At 37.5% G+C, this 24,921-nt stretch overlaps 1 protein-coding gene across 1 annotated transcript; it reads left to right on the top strand.

The window, feature by feature from the left end:
• The first annotated feature begins 358 nt into the window (after positions 1-358).
• Positions 359-24,921, top strand: LOC109080578 (tripartite motif-containing protein 2-like). The gene is given in 12 exon segments (XM_042716264.1): positions 359-569; positions 2,022-2,256; positions 2,410-2,561; positions 4,662-4,842; positions 8,427-9,153; positions 9,858-9,961; positions 10,100-10,267; positions 10,487-10,576; positions 10,579-10,648; positions 22,989-23,059; positions 23,245-23,385; positions 23,500-24,921. Coding segments are annotated over 12 exon segments (2,226 nt in total). The 5' UTR covers positions 359-435; the 3' UTR covers positions 23,653-24,921.

Raw genomic sequence — 24,921 nt, 5'->3', positions numbered from 1 at the left:
CAGGCTTTTGGCTTACAAAAATATGTTATCCCTATAGCACTCTGTTATCATCTTATCATACTGTTCATCTGAGTCATGGCTGATGTTTTAGCATTTAGATTATTCATTTGGACTTACTGCTCACTTTAACACAGACATAGGTCAATACAGCATGCTTTAATTATTAATCTGCCTTGTAATGGTTAAAAACTTAAGATTTCGTGAGAACTGGGATTCCAGTGTTGAGACGTGATATTTACTGCTGCCTTTAGCACCTTGTTTGTATGAATTAATGCAGTGTATTTTCACACAAAAGAAACAGCTACACCTTGTGGGCCTTCCCAGGAAAAACATCTCATCTAGCTTTGATTTTTTCATCTATTTGTATTAACTCCAGTGTCCTCTCCACAGGGCCCGGGCTGAAGGAGTGTGCGAGGTCTTTAACAGAGCGTTAGGATGGCAACTGAAGCTTCTACCCTCCCAAGTCCTGTGGTGCATCAGATCAACAAACAGTTCCTGATTTGCAGCATCTGTCTGGATCGCTACAACAATCCCAAGGTCCTTCCCTGCCTTCACACCTTCTGTGAAAAGTATGTAATTTCAATCACAACAAATTATTTATTACTTTTAAATCAAAATTCAATTATCAAATTATTTACTATTATTAAATATTTTTGTTAGCTGAGTATAAATTACATTATTACATTTACCTTTATATGATTGTAAAGGTGATTTTACTGTTTAGATAGCTTTATAATATGCAGAGCACAACTTTAAGATATAGTTTACCCAAAATGAAAATTCTGCCATCAGTTATTCACCTTCACGTCATCCCAAACCTACACTATATAGCCAAAAATATTGGGACACCCCTTCTAATGAACAGGTTTGACTACTTTAGTAATTTCCATGAGTACAAATCCTAATGTTTAAGCAATGATATTCCAGGGAATTGTGTGCTTCTAATTTTATAGCAACAATTTGGACAGGATTTTATATTCTAACATGACAATGCCTCTGTATATAAGACAAGGTTCAAAAAGATCAAGCTGAACACCTCTGGTATGACTTTAAATGCAGACCTTGAGCCAAAAACTCATCACCAAACACCAATGACTTGTACATACACTATATGGACAAAAGTAATGGGACACCCACTTCTTTAGAAAAAAAAAAGTCACTTCTAAAACTGTGGCAACAAAGATGAAAACATAATTCATGTTTTTAAAAATTGTATTGCCATCTCTGTTGCAACAGTTTGGAAGTGTCTAAAATGACTGTACCCATATGTACAAGTCACTGGTGTTTGGTGATGTGTTTTTGGCTCAAGGTCTGCAATATGACAGGAGAGTGATTAGTAATCATTATTGCTAACACTTGATGGCAATCAGGCTTGTCCATAAACCTGTTTGTGCTGTGCAAGGTATGCATAACAGGAAATAATGTTAAAAATTGTCCTAGGATATACTGAAACAAATACATGGACAATAAAGAAAGATACTGTAAGCAATTTCTATTTTAAAAGATGATAAACCTGTTTGTGCTGTGCAAGGTATGCATAATTGTAAGATTTATTATTATTATTAAGTTTTAATTTGTCTTCTTACAGTATTAGTGTAATATACATAAACCACATTAACCTTACTTTAGTATGACAATACTGTAAATTAGATCTAAAATATTTCCAAAAGTATTTTATATTTGTTTATATTATTTACCCAGTCAGGCTGTTTTGTTTGAATAGCCCTAGCATATTTATTTTGCCCCATGTTACAATCATCCATTTAGTTTGTAGTGTCACCAAATGATTCAGTAAATTCCCGATGGACGAGATCAATTCCTGCCCTGCATTTTTTTTCCTGCTTGATAAGCCATTTTGCTCAGATATACAGTATGTCACAATAGAGTAGAAAAGTTGGTCACAGTGTAAATGTTTGATTTATCACAGAAACCCTTAGAACACAGAATAATATTTTTTTGATGTGATAGCCAGGCACTGCCACCAAAGTTGTTTTTTCAGTAACCTGTTCATGTTTCTCCAGGTGTCTGCAGAACTACATTCCCGCTCACAGTCTGACTCTGTCTTGCCCCGTGTGCCGTCAGACCTCCATCCTGCCAGAGAAGGGTGTGGCGGCACTTCAGAGCCATTGTTTCATCACCAACCTGATGGAGGTGCTAAAGAGGAGCCCAGACACTAACCTCAGCGAGGACTGCACAGACGCTATCAACGGAGTTGCCACTGGACAACCACTCTCCTGTCCCAATCATGGAGGAAATGTAAGAATTACACAGCAGCACAGCATAAAAAACTTTCAAAAATCTGTAGTGTACAGATGCCTCACTGTATTCCATCCAGTTTTTGCAAAGGGAGAACATAATCATATAATTTACAAGGGCATTCATATTCAGTTCTCCCTTTCTTGTCATCAGGTAATGGAGTTCTACTGTCCATCATGTGAGACGGCTATGTGTGAGGCGTGTACTAGCGGTGAACATGCAGAACACGCCACTGTCCCGCTGAAGGATGCTCTAGAACAGCACAAAGCCTCGCTACAGGAGCAGCTGGACGCTGTCAAAAACAGGCATGTAACATACAGTATGCTCATGTACACATTGCTACAGAATTAAAATGTATGTTGTTTTATGTTTAAGCAGCAACATTTCTCATTAAAAATAGGGCTGATTATGCAAAAAGGAGAAAAACTAATTGTTACACAGTAAAGGTCCTTGTACACTGAGTCTGAAATTTGTGTTGTGTATGTGTTTTTCCGTATTCATCATCTTAAAAATTTGTCATGCGCAGAAACCTTGAACACTGAGTCCGATGCATATCAAGTAATCTGTTGCGAAAAAAAAAAAAAGAGAAACAGTACTAAATGGAGTCTTCAGGCAGTGAGGATGATTTTGTTCTTCACGCTTCTTAAAAAGAGAAAAAAGAAAGAAAATATTGGGTTCATCCAGTCATGAGATATTGAGAGGAAAGAGAGTTCCATCTGTTTGATGCTTTGCTAGCGATACTACAGCCACATATTAAAAAGAAGGACCACCAATTTCTGTGAACTCAGTGCGCAAGGATCTTTACAGTGCTTTGTGCTGCAAGATGAAGTGGATGAACTTGACAATGGCCATTCTGGATTTTGGCGTTCGCTTGTGCAGTGGCTCTGAATTGTCAAAACACCTCTCAAAATGCTTGCTACGGATGCAAAAAACGCATCTAACCAGATCCAATTTTTTTTATGTTGACACAACAAAAGTTTTGGAGGCAGAAATTAAACACGAAAAACACAAACTCAGTTCACAATTATTTTTCAACGTGACAAACACATAGACAAAAATAAAAGAATAATAAATCAATGGTCTTAAATCCTGGAATTTACTCCTGTGAATTAGTCATTGCACCTTTAAAGACCAAATAATCCCAGATAGCAAGGTGACATTGATACAATGTCGAGTTTTTATCCGAACCATCAACTTGGTTTGGATCAAAGTATCGACATTGAAAGTTTGATGAAAACTGACAGCACACGTGGGTGGAGACAGGGATATTGAACAGATATTGATTTGTTGTTGATGACCACAGCATCATGGAAATATATCTCTGTTACCCAATCTCTTTCAGCTGCATTACCTGATTTGTTCTAATCACCCATTGTAATATAAAATTCTTACTGATTAAGAAACACCCATTTTTGTTTTGCATATGCACTTCTCAGTGACATTCACCTGACAACGTCATACTTCTCTAGTAAAATTTGAACAATGTTGCATTTACTTTATTATTTCCCTGTTCCTTTGTTTTAGAGGTTTGTCATTTGAAATCTCATTAATTTCATTAATTGCGGGTGCAGAAGTGATATCAAACCAACACCACTTTGTAATATTAACTCAATGCAGTTAGCATTGATGCATCAACATTGACTTTCATTGTTTTAAATGGTTGCTTGCTATCTTGGCTATTATTATTTTATTATTAAAACCAGTGCCAGCATATTATTCTCTATATGACTTATTTATATCCACAGTACAAATATAAATCATATAGCGATAATATGAGGTCATAAAAATAGATGGTATAAATATTTTATTATAGAATTAAAGGTTGAATTTCAAATTTGACACTTCTTTTTCACAACTATTTGTTTAACTACATTATAAACACTAATTTAGTGCAGCAAAATAATGTGCTTAAGTGTGTACACAATAAGTGAGACAAAACTAAGTGCAAAAGTGAAAATATTTTTAACACCATTAGTAAAATTCAAGTCCAAAACATTGTTATTAACATTATGTTATTAAATTAAATTATTTAAATATTAAATATTAAATATATTATTTAAACATGGCCTACACTACAGTTTATAAAATAAAATAAAATAAACTAACCCTAACCAATAAATATAAGACAACATACATGCCTCTTAGAATGTAAATATTAATTAGATAGGTTCATAGTGGGGTTGGAGCTAAACTCTGCAGGACAGAGGTCCTCCAGGTGCAGAACTGGACACTGGTTTTGTAGTTTTGATGTGTTTACTATGATTCTACTATGTGGGAAATAGTAGTGATATAAATGACAAAGAAAGAGTAGATTTTCCAAATGTTTGACTGGTAGTTTGCAAAAAAATTGAATAAACGTAACATAAAAAGAGATCAAATATGTAACTTGCTCTTTTTTTTTTTAGACTGCCAGAGATTGACTCTGCGCTGGAGGTTTTGTCTGATATTCTACAGCAGCTGAGCGATCAGAAGAGTTCAATTGAAGAAGTGATTCGTACTACTTTTGAGGAACTTCAGAAGACCCTAAACGTACGCAAAAGTGTTCTGCTGATGGAGCTGGAGGTCAACTATGGACTCAAACAGAAGGCTAGTACACTTTTCTACAGGCTATAACTTTTGTAATGTTGTTATTGTTAGAAATCCTGCTTTTCCCTCAAATATTTAGCAATATATTCAGCATTTTGCTTTTGTTTTCAACATTAGCCTTAATTCTACATATTGTAAGATTATTTCATTGGTTATAGTATCAACAGATTCAGATTTTGCTACCCCTAAACGTTGCATAAAATCTAGTGAAATGTGAGTGGGTGTTTTATATGCCTGCCTCTTCCTGTCTAATTAAGCAGTTCTTGACAAGTTGCAAAGCAGACCAGACTGCATTTTATTTCCTGCACTGTTATTTTACACCCATCCATCTTGGCTCCTCTGGTATCATTCGCACTGTCTTGCTGTGGTGAATGATTAAACCAATCAATAACTGTAGCATATGCTTCTGAGAGGGTCTGACATCAGTCCTGGCAGCTGGCAGTGCGTCACATGGGAATGATTCATCTGGGAGAACCAGACCAACTACAAAATCACCTGAGCCCTTAAACACAAAGTAAACAAAGGCAGCACAGCTAGTCGCTAACAGTTACACATAGTTTGAGGCTTTGTAATGGAAGAGGACAGTGATAAACAAGTTGAGGTGAGGTAGGATTTTGAATTCAGTTTTCTTTATGGAGTTTTGTTTTTAGTGTTTGAGAATCAAACTGTTTGTGTTAAGTTCTTTCTCATGTGACATTTATATGATGGTTGTGGTTAATGATTGAACATACTCCAAATGTAAGTGGTGTTATTTGGGTGTGGATCACCGATTTATCAAAGCATGGATCTGTCAAAGCGTTTAGTGCATTTGGTCCTTAACCAGTGTCACTGTCATTCTGTGATGACTGATGTATCAGACCTCTTTTTTCTCTGCTATAAATGGCAGAATTATGTCTGTCTAGGAATTGTTGTTCATTTAGAGCTGACTGTTATGTTATCCAGTACATTCTTTTAGCCCTGATTAACTTATAGTATTTCTTTAACACATACAGTGAGGTCCACTAGTTCAAATGCTTAAGTTTTTAATTCTTTTTAAGTACTGAGTAAAAAAAAAATTCCAAAACACAAGGTTTTTTTTTTATGTTTTTGAAAATCTTATGCTGACCAATGCTGCATTCATTTGATGAAGAATACAGTAAAAACAGTAATATTGTGAAATATTATTACTATTTAACTGTTTTGTATTTTAATATATTTTAAAATGTAATTTATTCTTGTAATGGGAAAGCTGAATTTTCAGTCTTTAGTATCAAATAATTCTTCAGAAATCATTCTAATACAGAAATTAATATTATTATAAATTATATAAATTGTTGTAAATGTATTAAATTTATACATTATTATATTGTAAAATAAATATTTATTAAATATATTTATTGCATATTTATTGCAATATATTTATTTTATTTTTGTAGATATATGCTCTGTATATAAATAATTACGCTATAGTATTTGCTTCTGTAAAATAAAGTAGAGTATCTACAAATTATATTGTCAGCATAGCAGTTTTTTAATGAATATCAGTTTTTGGTTTAGATATGTCCTCCTTTTGCAAAATTCACAGAATGTTAAATCAAGTATATCAAGGAGTTTTATAGAAAACCTGAACGTCATGATGTCCAGCATAATTTTGAGAATTTTCCAGCATCTTGTGCTTTACCTTCTATACAAAGGATTTAAAGGGATAGTTCACCCAAAATTTTAATTTCTGTCATTAATTACTCACCCTCATGGTGTTCCAAACCCTTAAGACTTTTGTTGATCTTTGGAACATAAATTAAGATATTTTGATGAAATCTGAGAGCTCTCTGACTCTGCATAGGCAGCAATGCAACTGAAATGTTCCCAGGCCCAGAAACAAAGGAAGGACATTGATAAAATTATCCATGTGGCATCAATGGTTCAAACGTAATTTTACAAAGCTATATATATATATATATATATATTAGTGGTGGGCATAGATTAATTTTTTTTTATCTAGATTAATCTCACTGTAATCTTGGAATTAATCTAGATTAAAAAGGCTCATTTGAATTCTGCCGAAGGCATTCAAATTATGTTCAATAAGATGTACTTGTTAGTACTGATAGAGCTGTGCTGCACTCAAACATAGTAGTTTGACGATGACTCTTCCCCTGCGCTACATTGCTTGGCCCGGCATCTTCTGCATTAGTTAAAGGATGCTTTGCGTTTAGGTGGTCCTTGAGACTGGAAGAACTCCTACAGTAAACTAATTCCGCATTGCACAATTTGCAAACAACCTTACGTCTGTTTCACACATACTCCGTCTGCAGTGCGTATGCGTTGCATTTTTTTTATTTTTACGCACCCATGTTAACAGATTCCAGCGTTCACGCGGTTGCGGTCCGTCAGTGCGTTCCAGGAGCGGTGCGTCTATACGTTTACGTACCAAGTCTATTTTTGCTGTGCTGCATTCGCTGAATTAAAGTGATAGCACATTGTTCGCGGTAAAAATTAACATGGATTGACACGGAAATGCAGTATTTTCACAATAAATGAATACTAATTAAAGGCTTATGTGTTATACACGCAACACATGGGTTTTTGGCTAGGTTTAAAACAAGAAAAAGAGCACCTTTAGATAAACGAGGCAACATGATATAGGCCTATGCACTTTTATGGAAGCAGAAAAACAAAGTTCATTAAGAACCGTGCAATTGCTTGTAATAAAGATTTAAATGCAAAAGGCATTTTGCAATATCCCAACAAGAAAAGTAGGCTAATTGTTGTGTTTAAATGTTTTTCCGCTTGCTTGAGCAGCTTATTATACAAACCTAGAAGTCAAATGCATGAATAATATGTTGTTTATATTTATTAAGTTTAAACTAATGTCTATGATTATGAAAGATTGTTACTGTTCTTTTTTATACATGGTTTGAAATATAGAATAATGAAAAAATTTTAAATATATAAAAAAAAAAAAATGTTGTGTTTGTGGACTAAACAGCCGCGGATCAGTAGCGGACTGCAAATGCGTCCTGTGGTCCTGTGTGAAAGCACAATGAGTCCGTGCTGCTTCTGCACCACATACGTAACGCACACGGACTGCATACGGAGTATGTGTGAAACAGGCGTGAGTCTTGTCAAGGTTTTTTTTGGGAAGCTTGGTAATTTCACAGTAGGCATACACACAGGTTCGAAGACTCGTTCTCGCCCCCTACAGTGCAATTCGTCTAGGTATACATCCGCGCTAAACTATCACGGTGAAAGTCTACATAGCTTGTGTAGAATAGACACATCACACAAAACAAAATCAATAATAAGATAACGGCGATATTTTTTTTATCGCCCGATAAGAGTCTCACGTTAACGCCGATAACGGCCCACCACTAATATATATATATATAGAATACTTTTTGTGTATTACACAAATTTGTTGCATTTGATTAGTGATCTAGAAAAAAATACAGAATCTTAAACATTTAGTTTATGTCTATCATTTCTAAACCTAAAAACGGATTTTCATTGGATGTTGGTCTCTGTTGTATGTTCTGTATAATCTATGTGTGCTTCAGTGCGTGTAAATGTATGTTTATGAATATATCACTTATGTGTCACTGCAGGTGTTGCAAGCCCAGCTGGAGTCGTTGCTGCAGGGGCAGGAGGGCATTCGCAGCAGCTGCAATTTCACAGAGCAGGCTCTTAATCACGGCTCGGAAGCTGAAGTCCTATTGGTCAAGAAGCAGATGAGTGAGCGTCTTGATGAGCTGGCAAGTCAGGAGCTCCCACTTCGGCCAGAGGAGAACAGCCAGCTGGACTTCTTGGTGGAGACCGACGGTCTTCGCAAATCCATCCACAACCTTGGTGCTATAATAACCACCAATGCTGTTGCTGCAGAAACTGTTGCGACAGGTGAAGGCCTGAGGCATTGTATCATGAGGCAGCCTACTTCTGTGACCATAACAACAAAAGACAGAGACGGTGGACTGTGCCGGACAGGAAACGCTCTGCTTATAGCTGATCTTTCTGCCTCTGATGGCACCGTAGTGGGGGAAGGTGAAGTCACAGATCATAAAAATGGCACTTATGAGTTTGTATACACGGCCCCGTGTGAGGGCCGCTTCACGCTCTCGCTAAAGCTCTACGATCAGCATATTAGGGGCAGCCCATTCAGCATACGTGCCAGCAAATTGGCAGACATCTCCCTGACTTCAGACGGAGGCAAGAAACATCTCAAATCTCCAGGAAGTAGTCATGTGAAACAGCGTGCCATCAAGCGCCCCGCCAGCATGTACAGCACGGGCAAACGGAAAGAAAACCCAATTGAAGATGACCTCATGTTTCGAATCGGTATGATGAACACACATTGCTTTTGTAACACCTAATCAAAAACAAAAACAGGGCACACTGTTTTACTGTTATCTGCTCTTGTAAAACTTTATAATGTTTTGACCCAAACAATTTCTTTGTCAGGCAAAAAAGACATTTGTAAATATTATATAATCTATTTTAAATTTGTATAGGTATTAATCTATACTAATTTGTTAAGAAAAACATGAATGAATTTAGGCATCACAATAATATAATACGTATGAAGGATAATATTCCTTTTCAAATGTTATATGAATACATAAAAATATAGGTAATAAATACATAGTTATGTTTATGATGGTAACACTTTAGTATGGGGACCAATTTTTACTATTACCTAGCTGATTATTAGCCTGCCTATTATTAACATATTGGCAATAACATAATAAACAATTAGCACTTATAAAGCACATATTCTGCATGAGCATATTCTGCATCACTAATCCTACCCAATACCTAAACTTATCAGCTACCTCACTAACTATTAATAAGCACCAGATTAGGAGTTTATTGGGGCAAAAATCATAGTAAATGTTTTTTTTTAATAGCGAGAACTTAACCTTAAAATAAAATGTGACCATTATGATTTATATAGTTTATATTTGTATGTGTGTATGTATATGTACAGTATATAAGTAAAATATGCAATATATAAACATGTATATGTATTTTTTGTCCCAAAGGAACTAAAGGCAGAAATAAGGGTGAATTCACCAATCTGCAGGGAGTTGCTGCTTCTTCTATTGGAAAGGTCCTGATAGCGGATAGTAATAATCAGTGTGTTCAGGTATAAAATGCTGCACCTGTTTAATCACATTATAAATCCACTCCAAGAGCCAGTCTTTTACCATCATTCTGCAGATTGCTTATTGCCTAATGAATTTTGATGAAACCTCTGTAATAACAGAAATTGTTTTATTTATAGATCTTTTCAAATGATGGACTATTTAAGAGTCGTTTTGGAGTGAGGGGCCGATCACCAGGACAACTTCAACGGCCAACTGGTGTTGCTGTGCACCCTAATGGTGATATCATCATTGCTGACTATGATAACAAATGGGTCAGCATTTTCTCCTGTGATGGCAAGTTTAAGGTATCAGCATCTACAAGTTTTTATGAATATGAATAAAAAATTTATTACAAATATTATTTTTTTTTATTATAAATTTATTATTATTAACATTTTTCTATTTTTCAAGAAATACTTAGCATCAAAAACATTAACATTCTTTCATAGGAAAGTTCTTTCAGTAGACTGAATTGTGGTAACTTTTTTTCTCTTTCTGTTCTGTGTTTTGTTTTGTTTTTTCAGGCTAAAATTGGCTCAGGGAAGCTTATGGGTCCTAAGGGTGTAGCGGTTGATAGAAATGGACACATCATTGTGGTTGACAATAAATCCGCCTGTGCGTCTTCATTTTTCAGAAACTTGTATCTAAATTTGGAAACCGAGGCAACAGTGACAAGCAGTTTGCAGGTACTTACCTGGGTTACATATAGGGGCAGTTCTAGGGTGAGTAGATATCTGGGGCGTAGCCCAGAGACATCCACGTATGTGTCAAAATATATATATATACTGTATATATGTATATATTTAAATTGAGTAAGTGGCTTTAAAAAAAAAAAACAAGTATAAGCCTAATTAAACATGCATGGTTCTATAAATTTTTAGATTTATTTCTAGCACTTGTACACTGCACTTACAAATTGCATAAATAATATTATGTGATTAATGTTTTAAATATAAAAACGGCTAACAAAATCGATATTACAGCAATAAGTTACGCTAAGTCAGTGTTTTGCAACCTTTTTTTAGTTACGACACCCTTTGGATATTTGAACAAATCTGTGGCACCCTACAAAATTTATTTTGTCACAATACTTGAATTTCAAACTTCGATATGATACTTTGAAAAGTATATATATTTGGTACAGCAGGGAAGAACTGTCATACAGATATTTTTAATATTATGAAAAAAAATGTTGTCCATCAATGGAGGCAATCAGTATGATCATTTCTAATGAAGAGACCAATTTACAGTGGGTAAAATAAGTATTGAACATATTTTTCACTTTCCACCCAGGGGAAAAAGTGTTGAACTACTGAAATTTATTTAATACTTCGTACAAAAGCCTTTGTTGGTAATGACTTCAAGACACCTCCTGTATGGAGAAACTAGTCGTATGCATTGCTCAGGTGTGATTTTGGCCCATTATTCCACAAAGTCTTCTAAGCTCGAAGGTTCTGTGGGCCTCTTCTATGAATTCTGATCTTTAGTTCTTATTTTCTATTGGATTCAAGTCAGGTGATTGACTGGACCATTCTAGCAGATTTATTTTCTTTCTCTGAAACCAATTGAGAGTTTCCTTGGCTGTGTTTGGGATCATTGTCTTACTGAAATGTCCAGCCTTGTTTTATCTCCATCATCCTGGCACTGTAGGTGTTGGGACTGAACCAGCTAATATTAATTTCCACTGACAAGGGGCAGGATTACTTTTCTAATTACTGATAGATTTCTGCTGGTTTCTTGGCTTTCCATGCCTTTTTGCACCTCCCTTTCTTCATGTGTTCAATACTTTTTCCCTGGTTCATTCCATTTGATTACACATAACTTAATTTCTGAATTTATATGTTTTGTTTTCTTTTTAATTTTGTATGTATGGATTACTTGGGTTGTAACCGACATCTGGTGAAAATTTCAAGTCAACAGCACCTTTAGAAATATATTTACTGAGAAAAATGGTGACGTGTTCAATAATTATATGACAGATTTTAATGGAGCATTTTAATCATATGTAAACATTGTTTAATTCTCACAATTTTTTGCTCACTCAGTGTATTTTTGATTTTACAGTAGGGTAATTTTGTTGCAGTAGCACAAGATAGCTTGATTTCAAACTTTGAATTTAATAAAAAATGACAAGTAAGCAGCCAGGAATAAGATAAGAACAAATAAACAAATTACAAATGATAGCAGAAATAAGAAAATGATAGGCCTACAAATGAAATAAATAGCTTTTTAGTTTTTCAGTAGGGCTATTAAGAGATTTTTTTTTTTTTTTTTTTTTAACAATTATCCAAATAATGTTTAGTCCTAGAAAGCTATTATTATCAGAACACGTGAGCATTACATGAGAGGGCAGCGTTACCAGAGTTGACCATATACCCACCATGTTACAGCACAGTAGCGCTACTGCAAACAGAAACAATACTGTACTACATAGATGTTTCCTGTCGGCTCGATTTTTAAGTGGACTTTGCTGTTCCGATGAGCATGAATGGTATATGAGTGGAGCACACATGCACAGAGCGGGAAAATACACAGAGCGTCACACCACGTGAAAGTGAAACTAATTTGAACTAATTTTCAGCAGACGGAATTTTGGTGCATCTCTTATTCTACGCAAGATATACGGTACTAATAGATATCATTTTAATATGCATGAAAACTCAGTGATGATTCATGAAGGGCATAAGAAAAAAACATTCAGGGCTTTACTGAAAACATTCACACACCTTCATCACCCTACAGCCCAACACTGTTGAATTGTCACTCACCTGTATTACCCTACAGCCCAAGACTGGTCGCCCACTGAAGCTAAGCAGGGTTGAGCCTGGTCATTACCTGTGGTCTGAGTGGGTCCTAACGCCCCAGTGTAGTGATGGGGACATTATATTGTCAACAAACACCGTCCTTCGGATGAGACATAAAACCGAGGTCCTGACTCTCTGCGATCATTAAAAATCCCAGGATGTCTATTTTTTAGAGATGTGAGACCATCATGGCCTCCTAACAATTCCCATATCTACAGATGGCGGCGCGTCCACACGCAGCGGCTTCTCTCTGTCCCGACAGAACGGTGTTTTCGTGTTTTGTGTCTTGTGAGTCGCAGTGTTTTTTGTACGTCGTCATCGCGTCTATCTGTCTTTAAGCGCGCATACAGTCGTGAGTTTCTGCTGGATGTCGGCAGAGCCGCATTTTTAGAGTTAAACTCCGCGCACGCGGAACAGCTGCGAGATCTCGGACTACTCCGGAGGCCTACATCATCACCGACCCCCACTACTGCATCTCGCCCACAGCGGAGGCGCCACAAGCGGCGTGAGAGGAAGCAGAAGAGGGGTAAGCGCGGAGGTATCCGGGCTAGGCTAACGGCTAACCCACACAAGCCATCTATCCCCACCATCGTACTGGCTAACGTACGCTCTTTGGACAATAAACTGGACTACATCCGATTACTACGTTCAACTCAGAGGACTGTAAGAGACTGTTGTGTTTTTGTATTCACGGAAACTTGGCTCAGCGACAGCGTTCCGGACTGCGCCACTGCGCCAGACAGAGCTCTCATCGCGGGAGGAAAAACCCGCGGCGGCGGGCTTTGTGTTTACATCAATGACGTGTGGTGCCGTGCGATGCTGTTGTGATCTGCAAACACTGCTCACCCCTGGTGGAGTTTATGATTATTAAGTGCCGGCCGTTCTATCTGCCGAGGGAATATACTGCCATACTGCTCGTATCGGTTTACATTCCCCCCCGAACAACAGCAACAGCAACAGGAACGATGCACTAAAAATGAACTATACCAGCACATCAGCGAGCAGCAGACAGCACACCCCGATGCTTTTTCTCATCATAGCTGGGGATTTCAACCATGCTGACTTAAAGATTGTGTTTCCAAAAATACACCAACACATTAACTTTCCAACACGAGGTAATAACATTTTAGACTTGTTTACACCACACAGAGAGAAGCTTACAAAGCCCTCCCCCTCCCCCACCTCGGTGCCTCAGACCACATCACTGTCATGCTAATGCCTGCATACAGACCGCTCGTTAAAGTCGCTAAACCAGTTCAGAAACAGATTCAAGTGTGGCCAGAAGGGTCGTCTGACGCTCTTCAGGACTGCTTTGATACAACTGACTGGAATATGTTTAAGCAGGCTGCCACTTATAATAACTCCACTGACCTCCAGGAGTACTCGGAGACTGTCACTGCCTACATCACCAAGTGTATTGAGGATGTAACAGTCACAAAAACCATCACTGTCCAGGCCAACCAGAAGCCGTGGATGACAGGGGAAGTCTACAGACTCCTGGAGACGCGGAACGCTGCCTTCAGAGCTGGAGACGAGGGGGGCCTGAGAACAGCCAGGGCCAACCTATCCCGCGGCATCAGAGAGGCTAAGAGACAGTACTCCAGGAGGATAGCCCATCGTTTCAGCGACAGCAGAGACACTCGGAGCCTGTGGCAGGGGATACAGACCATTACGGACTACAAGCCCCCACAGCGGACCTGTGACAGCAACATCTCTCTGCTGAACGAGCTGAACACCTTCTTCGCTCGCTTTGAGGCACAAAACTGCTCCACTGCACAGAAGACTCCACCTCCTTCCAGTGACCAGGTGATGATGCTGACCCCGGACAGCGTGAGGAGATCCTTCAGCAGGATCAATGCACGCAAAGCTCCGGGTCCTGACAACATTCCTGGGCGTGTACTGAGAGACTGTGCAGCAGAACTCACTGATGTCTTCACAGACATTTTCAACATCTCACTGAGTCAGGCTGTTGTTCCCACATGCTTCAAAGCTACCACCATCATTCCAGTCCCGAAGAAGCCATCTCCATCCTGCTTCAATGACTACCGTCCTGTTGCACTTACTCCCATCCTCATGAAGTGCTTCGAACGGCTAGTCATGCACCATATCAAGTCTGCCCCCCCCCCTCCTCCCTGGACCCATTCCAGTTTGCATATCGGTCCAACCGGTCGACCGATGATGCCATCTCAACTACCCTCCACTCAGCACTCACACATCTAGAGAAAAAAGACTCATACGTCAGAATGCTGTTCATAGACTTCAGTTCAGCATTCAACACAATCATCCCTCAACAGCTCATTCACAAACTGGTCGAGCTGGGGCTCAACACTTCGCTGTGCAACTGGCTGTTGGACTTTCTGACTGGAAGACCTCAGGCAGTACGTGTCGGCAGCAACACATCCAGCACCATCACACTGAACACTGGGGCCCCCCAAGGATGTGTGCTGAGCCCCCTCCTCTTCACTCTGCTGACCCACGACTGCACACCGTCACACAACTCCAACCTCTTTATTAAGTTTGCGGATGACACGACTGTGGTGGGTCTCATTAGCAACAGAGATGAGACAAACTACAGGAGCGAGGTGAGCCGCCTGGCCGGGTGGTGCAGTGACAACAATCTCTCTCTGAACGTGGAGAAGACGAAGGAGATTGTTGTTGACTTCAGGAGAGCGCACACTCAGCATGTTCCTCTGACCATCAACGGTGCGACTGTGGAGAGAGTGAGCAGCACCAAGTTCCTGGGTGTGCACATCACAGAGGACCTCTCCTGAACCGACAACACTGCAGCACTGGCCAAGAAATCACAACAGCGTCTCTACTTCCTCCGCAAACTGAGGAGAGCCAGAGCCCCACCCCCCATCATGTACACCTTCTACAGAGGCACCATCGAGAGCATTCTGACCAGCTGCATCACTGTGTGGTATGGCGCCTGCAACGCGTCCTGCCGGAAGACTCTGCAACGCATAGTGAGAGCAGCTGAGAAGATCATTGGTGTCTCTCTCCCCTCCCTCCAGGACATTTATGGAACCCGTCTCACTCACAAAGCCCTCTGCATTGCAGGTGATCCCACTCACCCGTCACACAGCTTCTTCAGTCTGCTGCCATCAGGGAGGAGACTGCGGAGTCTCCAGGCCAGGACCAGCAGACTGAAGGACAGCTTCATCCATCAGGCTGTCAGGAAGCTGAACTCGCTCCCGAACTTGCCCCCCGTCCCTCTTCTGCCCCAGGCACCACTGAACTATGAACAACCCCCCCCCCCCCAGGTCCCACATCCCCAGGTCCTTCCACCCCCCCCTCCCTCTAACATACGATGACATGCACCAGTCACTTTGTGCAGCAGTGGTCTGCTCACTACCTCATTCACTCATTCACCATGGAACTGACATCATTCTACCACCTCATCAGTCAGTTTAATAATATAACTGCTCTTGAGCCCTTTGTCACTTGGTCACTTTTAATCAGACTGAATAAGCTATTTTTTTTATGCACTAAAAATATTTTTATCTGCACTGTTTGTTCACTGGTTTGCACTCTATCTGCCATGTGCCTTGCGCTGCTTTTATTTAACCTTATTTTTATTTTATTTTTTTTTCTATTATGTCTTTTTTACATTCCCTTATTGTATAGTTTTATCTTATATTTTATATTTGATCTAGATTTTTAGGCTCTACTGTTCGTGTTATCTGTATGCACCGGGGGTCTGAGAGTAACGCAATTTCGATTCTCTGTATGTATGTACTGTACATGTGGAAGAATTGACAATAAAGCAGACTTGAACAGAATTGACTTGACTTGACCATCATGGCCTCCTTTAAAACATGAATGCATCTGCTGACAATGCGTACCTTTTTAAAACATGAATGCATCTGCTGACAAGGGCACTGTGGATGCTGCACACTGGTGGTGGATGAGGAGATACCCCCTCACAATGTAGATTACTTTTACTGCTTAGAAAAGCGCTATATAAATGTTATGAATTATTCATTATTATTATTATTATTATTAACTGCAATTAAACCAGTTAATGTTGCCGTTTCAAAGCGGTTCCTGCCTTCTGAATGTTTGCGTAACGAACGTATCTTTCAGGTGCTGAAGCAAAAGACTAAATAGGCATGCAAAGAAGCAGAGCTTATAATGCAGGTGTGTGAGTTGTTGTCGTCTTTAATTTTGGAGTGATTGCAATGTATTCTAAATATAAACTTCTGACGGTCAGCGTTGTTTCTGGACAGATCATTCACCAATTTACTACAAGTTTAAAAGAGCATGAGCGCTGATGCGTACCTTTTTAAAACATGAATGCATCTGCTGACAATATGAACAAAATATTACATTAATGAGTTTAAAAGAAATAACAATCCATTTTGATAAAATGAAATATCACATAAAAAGCCTTTAAATAAAATTAGTTAATTGAATGTGGTTAATTTTACTGAAATAGTTATCTCAGCCACTTATCAATTTGGCAAAACTGTCGATTGACAGTTTTACAGATGCCTTCACTAGTGAAAATAAATATACAAAAATGTATCTGAAATACATTAATTTCATGCTATACTACACATACATTTACATATTATTCGCATATCACTAAACTGGTATACTTAAACTCTGCTAAATTGGAACAATTGTAAATTTTGTGCTTAATGCACTTTAATCGTAAGAAAGTAGTGCTGAAGTCTAGCTATAAAGATATACTGAAGTATATTTGATTGTGCTAAAAGTGGAACTATTCTAGTTTAATTTAGGTACACATTAAATATCTTGCATTTAAAGAAAAATGTGCATTGTGCACAAGTAGTTTAATTCCATTTTTTATATCAGTAAGTATCTAGTGATGTCATTAAATAGACCATAAATAAAGTTAATAAAATGTTAATAGATTTGAACTACTGTAGTATGAATGTGTCATACAGAACGTTTCGGATGGAATTGTAAATTGTACATGAAATAGTAGCCTACTCTGACTATTTATTTTTTAAACTCTAGGTATTTTTATTAGGCACATAAATATGTAAATGTATTTGTAGTATACTTAGCATGAAATAAATGTATTTCAAATACATTTTAGTATATTTATTTTTTACTAGGGACATAAAATCTGAATGTAAGTTATTGGTTACTACCCACTTGCTAGCTAGACCTCACTGACAATGAGTTCTGGATATTTAATTTCCTCCCTCATCATCCAACTCTTTGTCACCAAATAAGATTAATAATACATCTTCAGCAGTAAAAAAAACAAACAAACAAAAAAAACAAACTGTTTTCTTCTCATGGTTGATCTACCTGGCTTACATGTGGTATCAGCCATTTTGACTAAAGTGCCATCCACAATACATTTCCCATACCCAGCTAGGAGAAAATAATAATAATAATAAAATTATATATATACACACACAGTGCCTTGCTAAAGTATTCATACCCCTTCATTTTTTTTTTTTTTACGTTTTGTTATGTTGCAGCCTTATGTTAAACTGATTTAAAAAAAATTTTTTTCACATCAATCTACACTCCATAAACCATAATAACAAAGCACAAAACAGGTTTGTAACATCTTTGCAAATTTATTAGACGTAAAAAACTGAAATGATTCCATTGCATAAGTATTCATACCCTTTTCTGGGACACTTGAAATTTAGCTCAGGAGCACTCATATCACTTGTAGATTTTACTACAGTTTGAGTGGAGTTAAACTGTGGCAAATTCAATTGAAGGAGTTTGATTTGGAAAGGCACACACACCTTAATAAAGGTCTAACAGCTGATAATGCATGTCAGAGCAAAAACCAAGCACTGAGGTCAAAAGAACTGCCTGAAGAGCTCGGAATCAGGTTTGTGTCAAGCCACGCATCTGGGGAAGAGTTAAGAAAAAATTCTGCTGCATTGAAGGGTCAAAGAATCATGTAGACTCTATTATCCTTAATGGAAAACGCTTGGAACGACCTGGACTCTTCCTAGAGCTGGCCTCCTGGCCAAAATGAGCAATTGATGGAGAAGGGGCTTGGTTATACTGGTGACCAAGAAGCTGATGGTCACTCTAGTTGAGCTCCATGATCATATATGCAGATGGAAGAAACCTACAGAAGGACAAACATCACTGCAACACTCCACCAATCTGGGCTTTAAGGTAGTGTGGCCAAATTCAATCCTCTCCTCAGCAAAGGCACATGAAAACACTTGGAATTAGCAAAAAAGCACCTAAAGGACCCTCAGACTCTGAGAAACAAAATTCTCTGGTCTGATGAACCTCAGTTCTAAGCATCATGTTTGAAGGAAACCAACTCTGCTCATCACCTGCAGAGTAATATCCCAAAAGTAAAGTGTGCTGGTAGCAGCCTCATGCTATGGGGCTGTTTTTCAGTGGCAGGGACAGAGGGATTCGTCAGAGTAGAAGAAAAGCTCAATGCACCAAAATACTGAGATGAATGAAAACCCAGTCCAGAGCATTCAGAACCTCAGACTGGTAAGAAGGTTCACCTTCCAACAGGACAATGACCCTAAGCACACAGCAAGAGCAGCTTATAGATAAACTCTGTGAATGTCCTTGAGTGGCCCAGCTGCAGCCTGGGATTGAACACATTTCTGGAGAAACCTGAAAATGTCTGTCAGCCCCCATCCAACTTGACAGAGCTTGAGAGGTGAAGAGGCAAAGAGAAGAATGGCAGATAATTGCCAAATGCAGATGCAAAGCTTGTCACATCATACCCAAAAAGACTTGAGTCTGTAAAGGTGCTTCAATGAAGTAATGAGTTAAGGGTATGAATACTTATGCAATGTACTTATTTCAGTTTTTTATTTTTAATAAACTTGCAAAGTTGTCACAAATCTGTTTTTTTACTTTGTCATTATGGTGTACAGAGTGTAAATTGATGTGGGGAAAAAAGTAATTTAAAGCAGTTTAACATAAGTCTGCAACATAACAAAACGTGAAAAAATTAAGGGGTATGAATACTTTCGCAAGGCACTGTATATATATAAAAGCACTGATGTTCTTTTACTGAAGTGATGTTCAGAAACTGTGAATAAATTACTGAAAAAATTACTGAAAAAAATGATCACAGCTTTAATAACATCCTAAACAAACAAAAAATAGATTACCTTAGAGTTTGATTAATATGTACATACAGTACCGGTCAAAAGTTTGGATACATTACAGTTTTTAATGTTTTTGAAATAAGTCTCTTATGCTAATCAAGCTATACATTTATTTGATTAAAAATACTGAAAAAAACAATAATATTGTGAAATAGAAAAAAAAACTAAAATAAAAAACAACAGCATTTATTTAAAATATTAATCTTTTGTAACAATACAGTTCAAAAGATTACAATTCAATGGGTCAGTATTTTTATTTATTTTTTATTTAAGAAATCAATACTTTTATTCACAAGGACGTGTTAAAATGATGCTGACAATTCAGCTATGACTCACAGAAATAGATATTTTAAAGTATGGTAAAAAATAGAACACCATTATTTAAAGTTATTTCTGTATTTCTGATCAAATAAATGCAGACTTGAATATCCTAAGTGACTTCTTGTGAAAACATTAAAAATAAAAATGTGTCTAAACTTTTTTTGTTACTAAGTAAAAATATACCAATTTAAAATGAAATGTTGTATAAATAAAAAGGTTTCACATTTGTTTCAAGTGCTTTTTATTGGGGGTGGGGGGCCTCCAAATGTCTAGAACTGGCCCTGCAGAAGAGAGAACCATTGTTTTTCCCAAAACATCTTTATTTTGCTATTCACATATATGAATAACTTTTTGATGCATATTGTATGCATTTCACACAGGGGATATAATATTTATTTAAACAAAAACCCAGGAAAATTAGCAAGCTATCTTGATATTCTTTTACTATTTAGAAAGTATACTTTAGGGCTATGTTTTATTCAAAATATGTTGGATATTGACTAAATATGTTCTGTACATTTTAGCTTTAATGAGGTTTTCCCAAAAAAAAGTCAAGAATATCCTCGATGATTCATATTTTTTCAGACAGAAATGCCCTCCACGACTTCTGTTCTTTCCAACAGGAAAGCACTTGAACATGATAAAATCATAATTAGACTTAAGAAATGTGAAGCAGACAATTTCTGAAAGCACATTGTAATGATCAGCCTACAATTATTACAAGGGGTCAGATTATACTGTGTAAGGTAAAATAAGTGTTTTTAAAAAGATGAGACAAACAACAAAAGTAGACTGCATAAATAGTGTATTTACACAATGCACAAGGAACTTAAAACAACACAATAAAACTAGAATGACTTAGGCTGTTAAAAGCAGATTGTCTATTTGAATCGTACCCTAAAACAGTCCTTAAGAATCCTAGTGAGTTGAAGTTCCAAGGTAAAAGTGTCCATTGATGTATATTAGGGGTTTCACAGACTAATCGACTAGTTGACTTCAATGCTCTGCCATGACACTTAAAGCTTGACGTCGACTAGTTGCTGGTCCTATAGAGGCGCAACAAGATAATAAATCTTTGAAGGACTTCCACATTTACACTCCGTTTCCCAACAGTTAAAATGACAAATAAATGTATATGCTGAAAGCTCCACAAGACATGTGTGATTATATTACTGGATGCTCGAAATTAAACGGGAGAATGCACATTCTTAACATCTTATTGTACAAGTAAATTAATCGCTGTTCTAATCTAATGCGCTGCTGCACTGTAACACACACACATAGGCTGATCGCGTGCGCACAGAATCATTCAGCGCGGAAATGTACTGTCAACGCTGTTCTGTGATTTCTCAATAAAAATAGCTTAGAAACTGAAAAGCATATTTTTTTTAATAACTAAATTTCACAGCGTCACTACTACTACTAGAGAGATGCTGCCATGTAGAATTAATTCACACACAATCGCTCTCACTAATGCATTCATATAAATGTAATCTTTACTCTGCTACTTTATCTATCTCTGATTTAGAACGAGCAGAAATCTGTGAGAAATATAACAACCCAAAGGCAAAAGAACTGATTAAAATGAGCTGTTACAGGAGCAATAGCCATGTGGGCAGCGCTGTGTCATATGCCATAGTTGTGGACAAGGGGTTTGTCACAGTTCCAGACTTATTTGTTCATTAATGACGTCATCAGCGACTAGTCGACTTTGACTCGACTTTCATCACAAAGTCGACTTTAAAAAATCAGAAGTCGTTCAACCCCGAGTGTATATACAGTAGAAAGAAAGTGATAACCCAAGATGTGTGAGATACTGGAATGGTTAAGTCCATAAAACACAATCCAGTGTGTTTAGTGTTTGGTCAATGACTGTTGCCTTGTCCAAATACCCACACTTGCGGTCTTTGCACTTGATCACTTGACTACTTATATGACATATTTCCTGTATTTGGCCCAAAAGTGTTCAAGTGAGGATGAAGACCATACGTGTGTGTACAACTTTTCATCACCTGATGGGACACACTTTAATTTCTGGTGCTTCTAATTAAGTGATAAAAAGCAATTGCAAATGATGTACAAAATAAATATAGGCAACTCCCACCTTTGCACCAATAAAACGTGTAGCACTTTGTTTTACTACCAAATTATATGTAATATCTAATTATTATTAATATTTAACTAACATTGGAAAGGTTTCGAAAACCCCCCTCCACCTTTTCAAAAATCCTCACAGTCTTGCGCACTTACTTCCTGTCGATAGTGTGGATTTAGTGTGCATTAAGGGAAACTGCGCTTGGACGTTTCTCAAGATCCCAACAGCCCAGCGCACTTACTTCCTGTCGCTCTCAAGCGCCCAAAACTCAACAATACCGAAAATATCGGTATTTGGACAAGGCATATGTTTGTTTGTCAAGCTGCTTGCTTTATACTGGTCTACTTCCTGATTCTTGTCATGTGATTAATCACATAACAGGCAGACCCATGAACATTTAAAGACATCCACACATAAATCATAATATCACATAATATCAATTGTATTAAAATGGCTAAGACAACATGTAAAACCATTAAAACTCAAATATATAGATATAAAACCATCTTCATATATTGAGCGGTATAAAACGTGTCTGTATGACAGTGTCACAACATGAAGGCAGCATTAATCTAACGACCACATGCTTTTCAAATTGCTTTATCTGTCAGTTCATGCAGTATCTAAAATGCCATATTGGGTGGGCTAATGTGACGAGGGCATGAGGTTACCAAATGCTGAATGTTCAACTCTTTATTTTTCCTTTTCATAGGTCCACACTTTGCCGCAGTGAATCAAAATAATGAAATAATTGTGACCGATTTTCATAATCATTCTGTAAAGGTAAAATACCTATTCTAATATATTGCCATATTATGTTCCTCAAAGGTCATGTCCTGTGTAAATTATGTAGCCCCAATTGTGTTTAGTTTTTGAATAACAGTTTGCTCATATCTGTTCAAAGTTAATCAAAAACATGTCTTTTTAAATACTGATGAGTTAATGCAGATTTTGTCATCAAATTGCAGGTGTTCAGTTCAGAGGGTGAGTTCCTACTGAAGTTTGGGTCAAATGGCGAAGGAAATGGGCAGTTTAATGCACCGACAGGTGTGGCAGTAGATGCCAATGGCAATATTATAGTGGCTGACTGGGGCAACAGCCGGATACAGGTAATACAGGCTTAGATTAATTAAATGTGTTTAACAATGTGATCACTTGCAGTACACATGTCAGATAAAAGATTTAACATCTTCATGTCATCAAACTTTTCTGTGGGACTCCAGGTGTTTGACAGCAGTGGATCCTTCCTGTCCTACATCAACACCTCCGCAGACCCTCTGTATGGCCCACAAGGACTAGCTCTGACATCAGATGGCCACATTGTGGTGGCAGACTCTGGGAACCATTGTTTTAAAGTGTACCGTTATCTACAATAGCACTCTCCTCTCTAAAAATAAATACTTGCACTTATTCCTTAAAGATGCCGCCCCCTTGTGCCAAATGGGACCCTCATATTGCATTGAAGTTGTGTTGTTGTGGCTTCATTCGTGACACCCTCACCTTGGACAGAAGAACACACTCTGTACCCTGATCGTGGTTCTTTGGTTCTTCACCTTTGACTCAAAAACTGCTACACATTAGGGAAAACATTCATGTTTCTACTGTATGTTGAAAAATCTGAATGTTCAGATGATTAAAAAGGGAACTCTTTGAAGCACTAGCATGTATAATAAGAATGCAAGTAATGCGATTCCAAACTACTATACTAATATATCTGCACAACAAATAGACACAACCCCCAAAACAAATCTCACTATGGTGGGCTAGTATCAATAATATTTTTGGCCCGAGTTAGCCTATGTTTAAAAGTGATGTCAGGAATATTCATAAAATATGCAACATGCTGCTTTGCTATTGACTGTGATGTGCACAACTGTGGTTAGTAAAATGTTCTTATAATGCAATTAGGTCTCCTGAATCACCCATATTATGCAAGAAGCATCAATTGATATGATTTTTAGACTGTAAACAAAATTTCCTTTTTTACTATCACTGCACTGTTCATTTAAACATCAGCCGTGCTCATTTCTCTTAACCATAAAAGTTCATGTGTTGTTCAGAGAAACAATATCTCATGCTCAAATCACCAGATGCACTTTGTGATTTAGCAACACAAAAAATATGTATAGTGCTGTTATTAATAATAGCCCCCTGTTTAAAGGTTTACTAGAAGACATGCATTATTATAATTACTGATCTTTATGTGTTCTGAGAGTGGTTGTGTTGTGTTGACAAACCATGTTCCGTGTTCATATTCATAATGCTTAAAAAAAAAAAAAAAAAAAAAAAAAAAAGTGCCCAGGGTTCTTTTCAAGTGTATTTATGCCACACAGATAAATCTTCCTTGTTTTATGTCTGTTCTCCTGTACAGTTCGATTGTCATACACAGGGAACTATTGCTGCTTGTTTGCACAAAATACACAATATAAAACAATGTACATTCCAAAATGTATTTCTCCCTTTATAATCAGACACCTGCTTTTTTTGTAGCATTAAAGCTTGCATTTTACTCCTTTGTTGTTTTACCACATTAAAGGGCATGCAACCAATGACGCTTTTACATTTCTAGATCTTAATGCCACATTCAGGCAACCTAAGTTATATCATGTTTTGCACAGCACATAAATAAACTGCATTATTTGAGA

This window comes from Cyprinus carpio, chromosome B1, assembly GCF_018340385.1.
Source record: "Cyprinus carpio isolate SPL01 chromosome B1, ASM1834038v1, whole genome shotgun sequence".
Lineage (NCBI taxonomy): Eukaryota > Metazoa > Chordata > Actinopteri > Cypriniformes > Cyprinidae > Cyprinus > Cyprinus carpio.
Note: the sequence above shows the minus strand (reverse complement) of the source record. Positions and strands in the feature narration are given on the sequence as shown.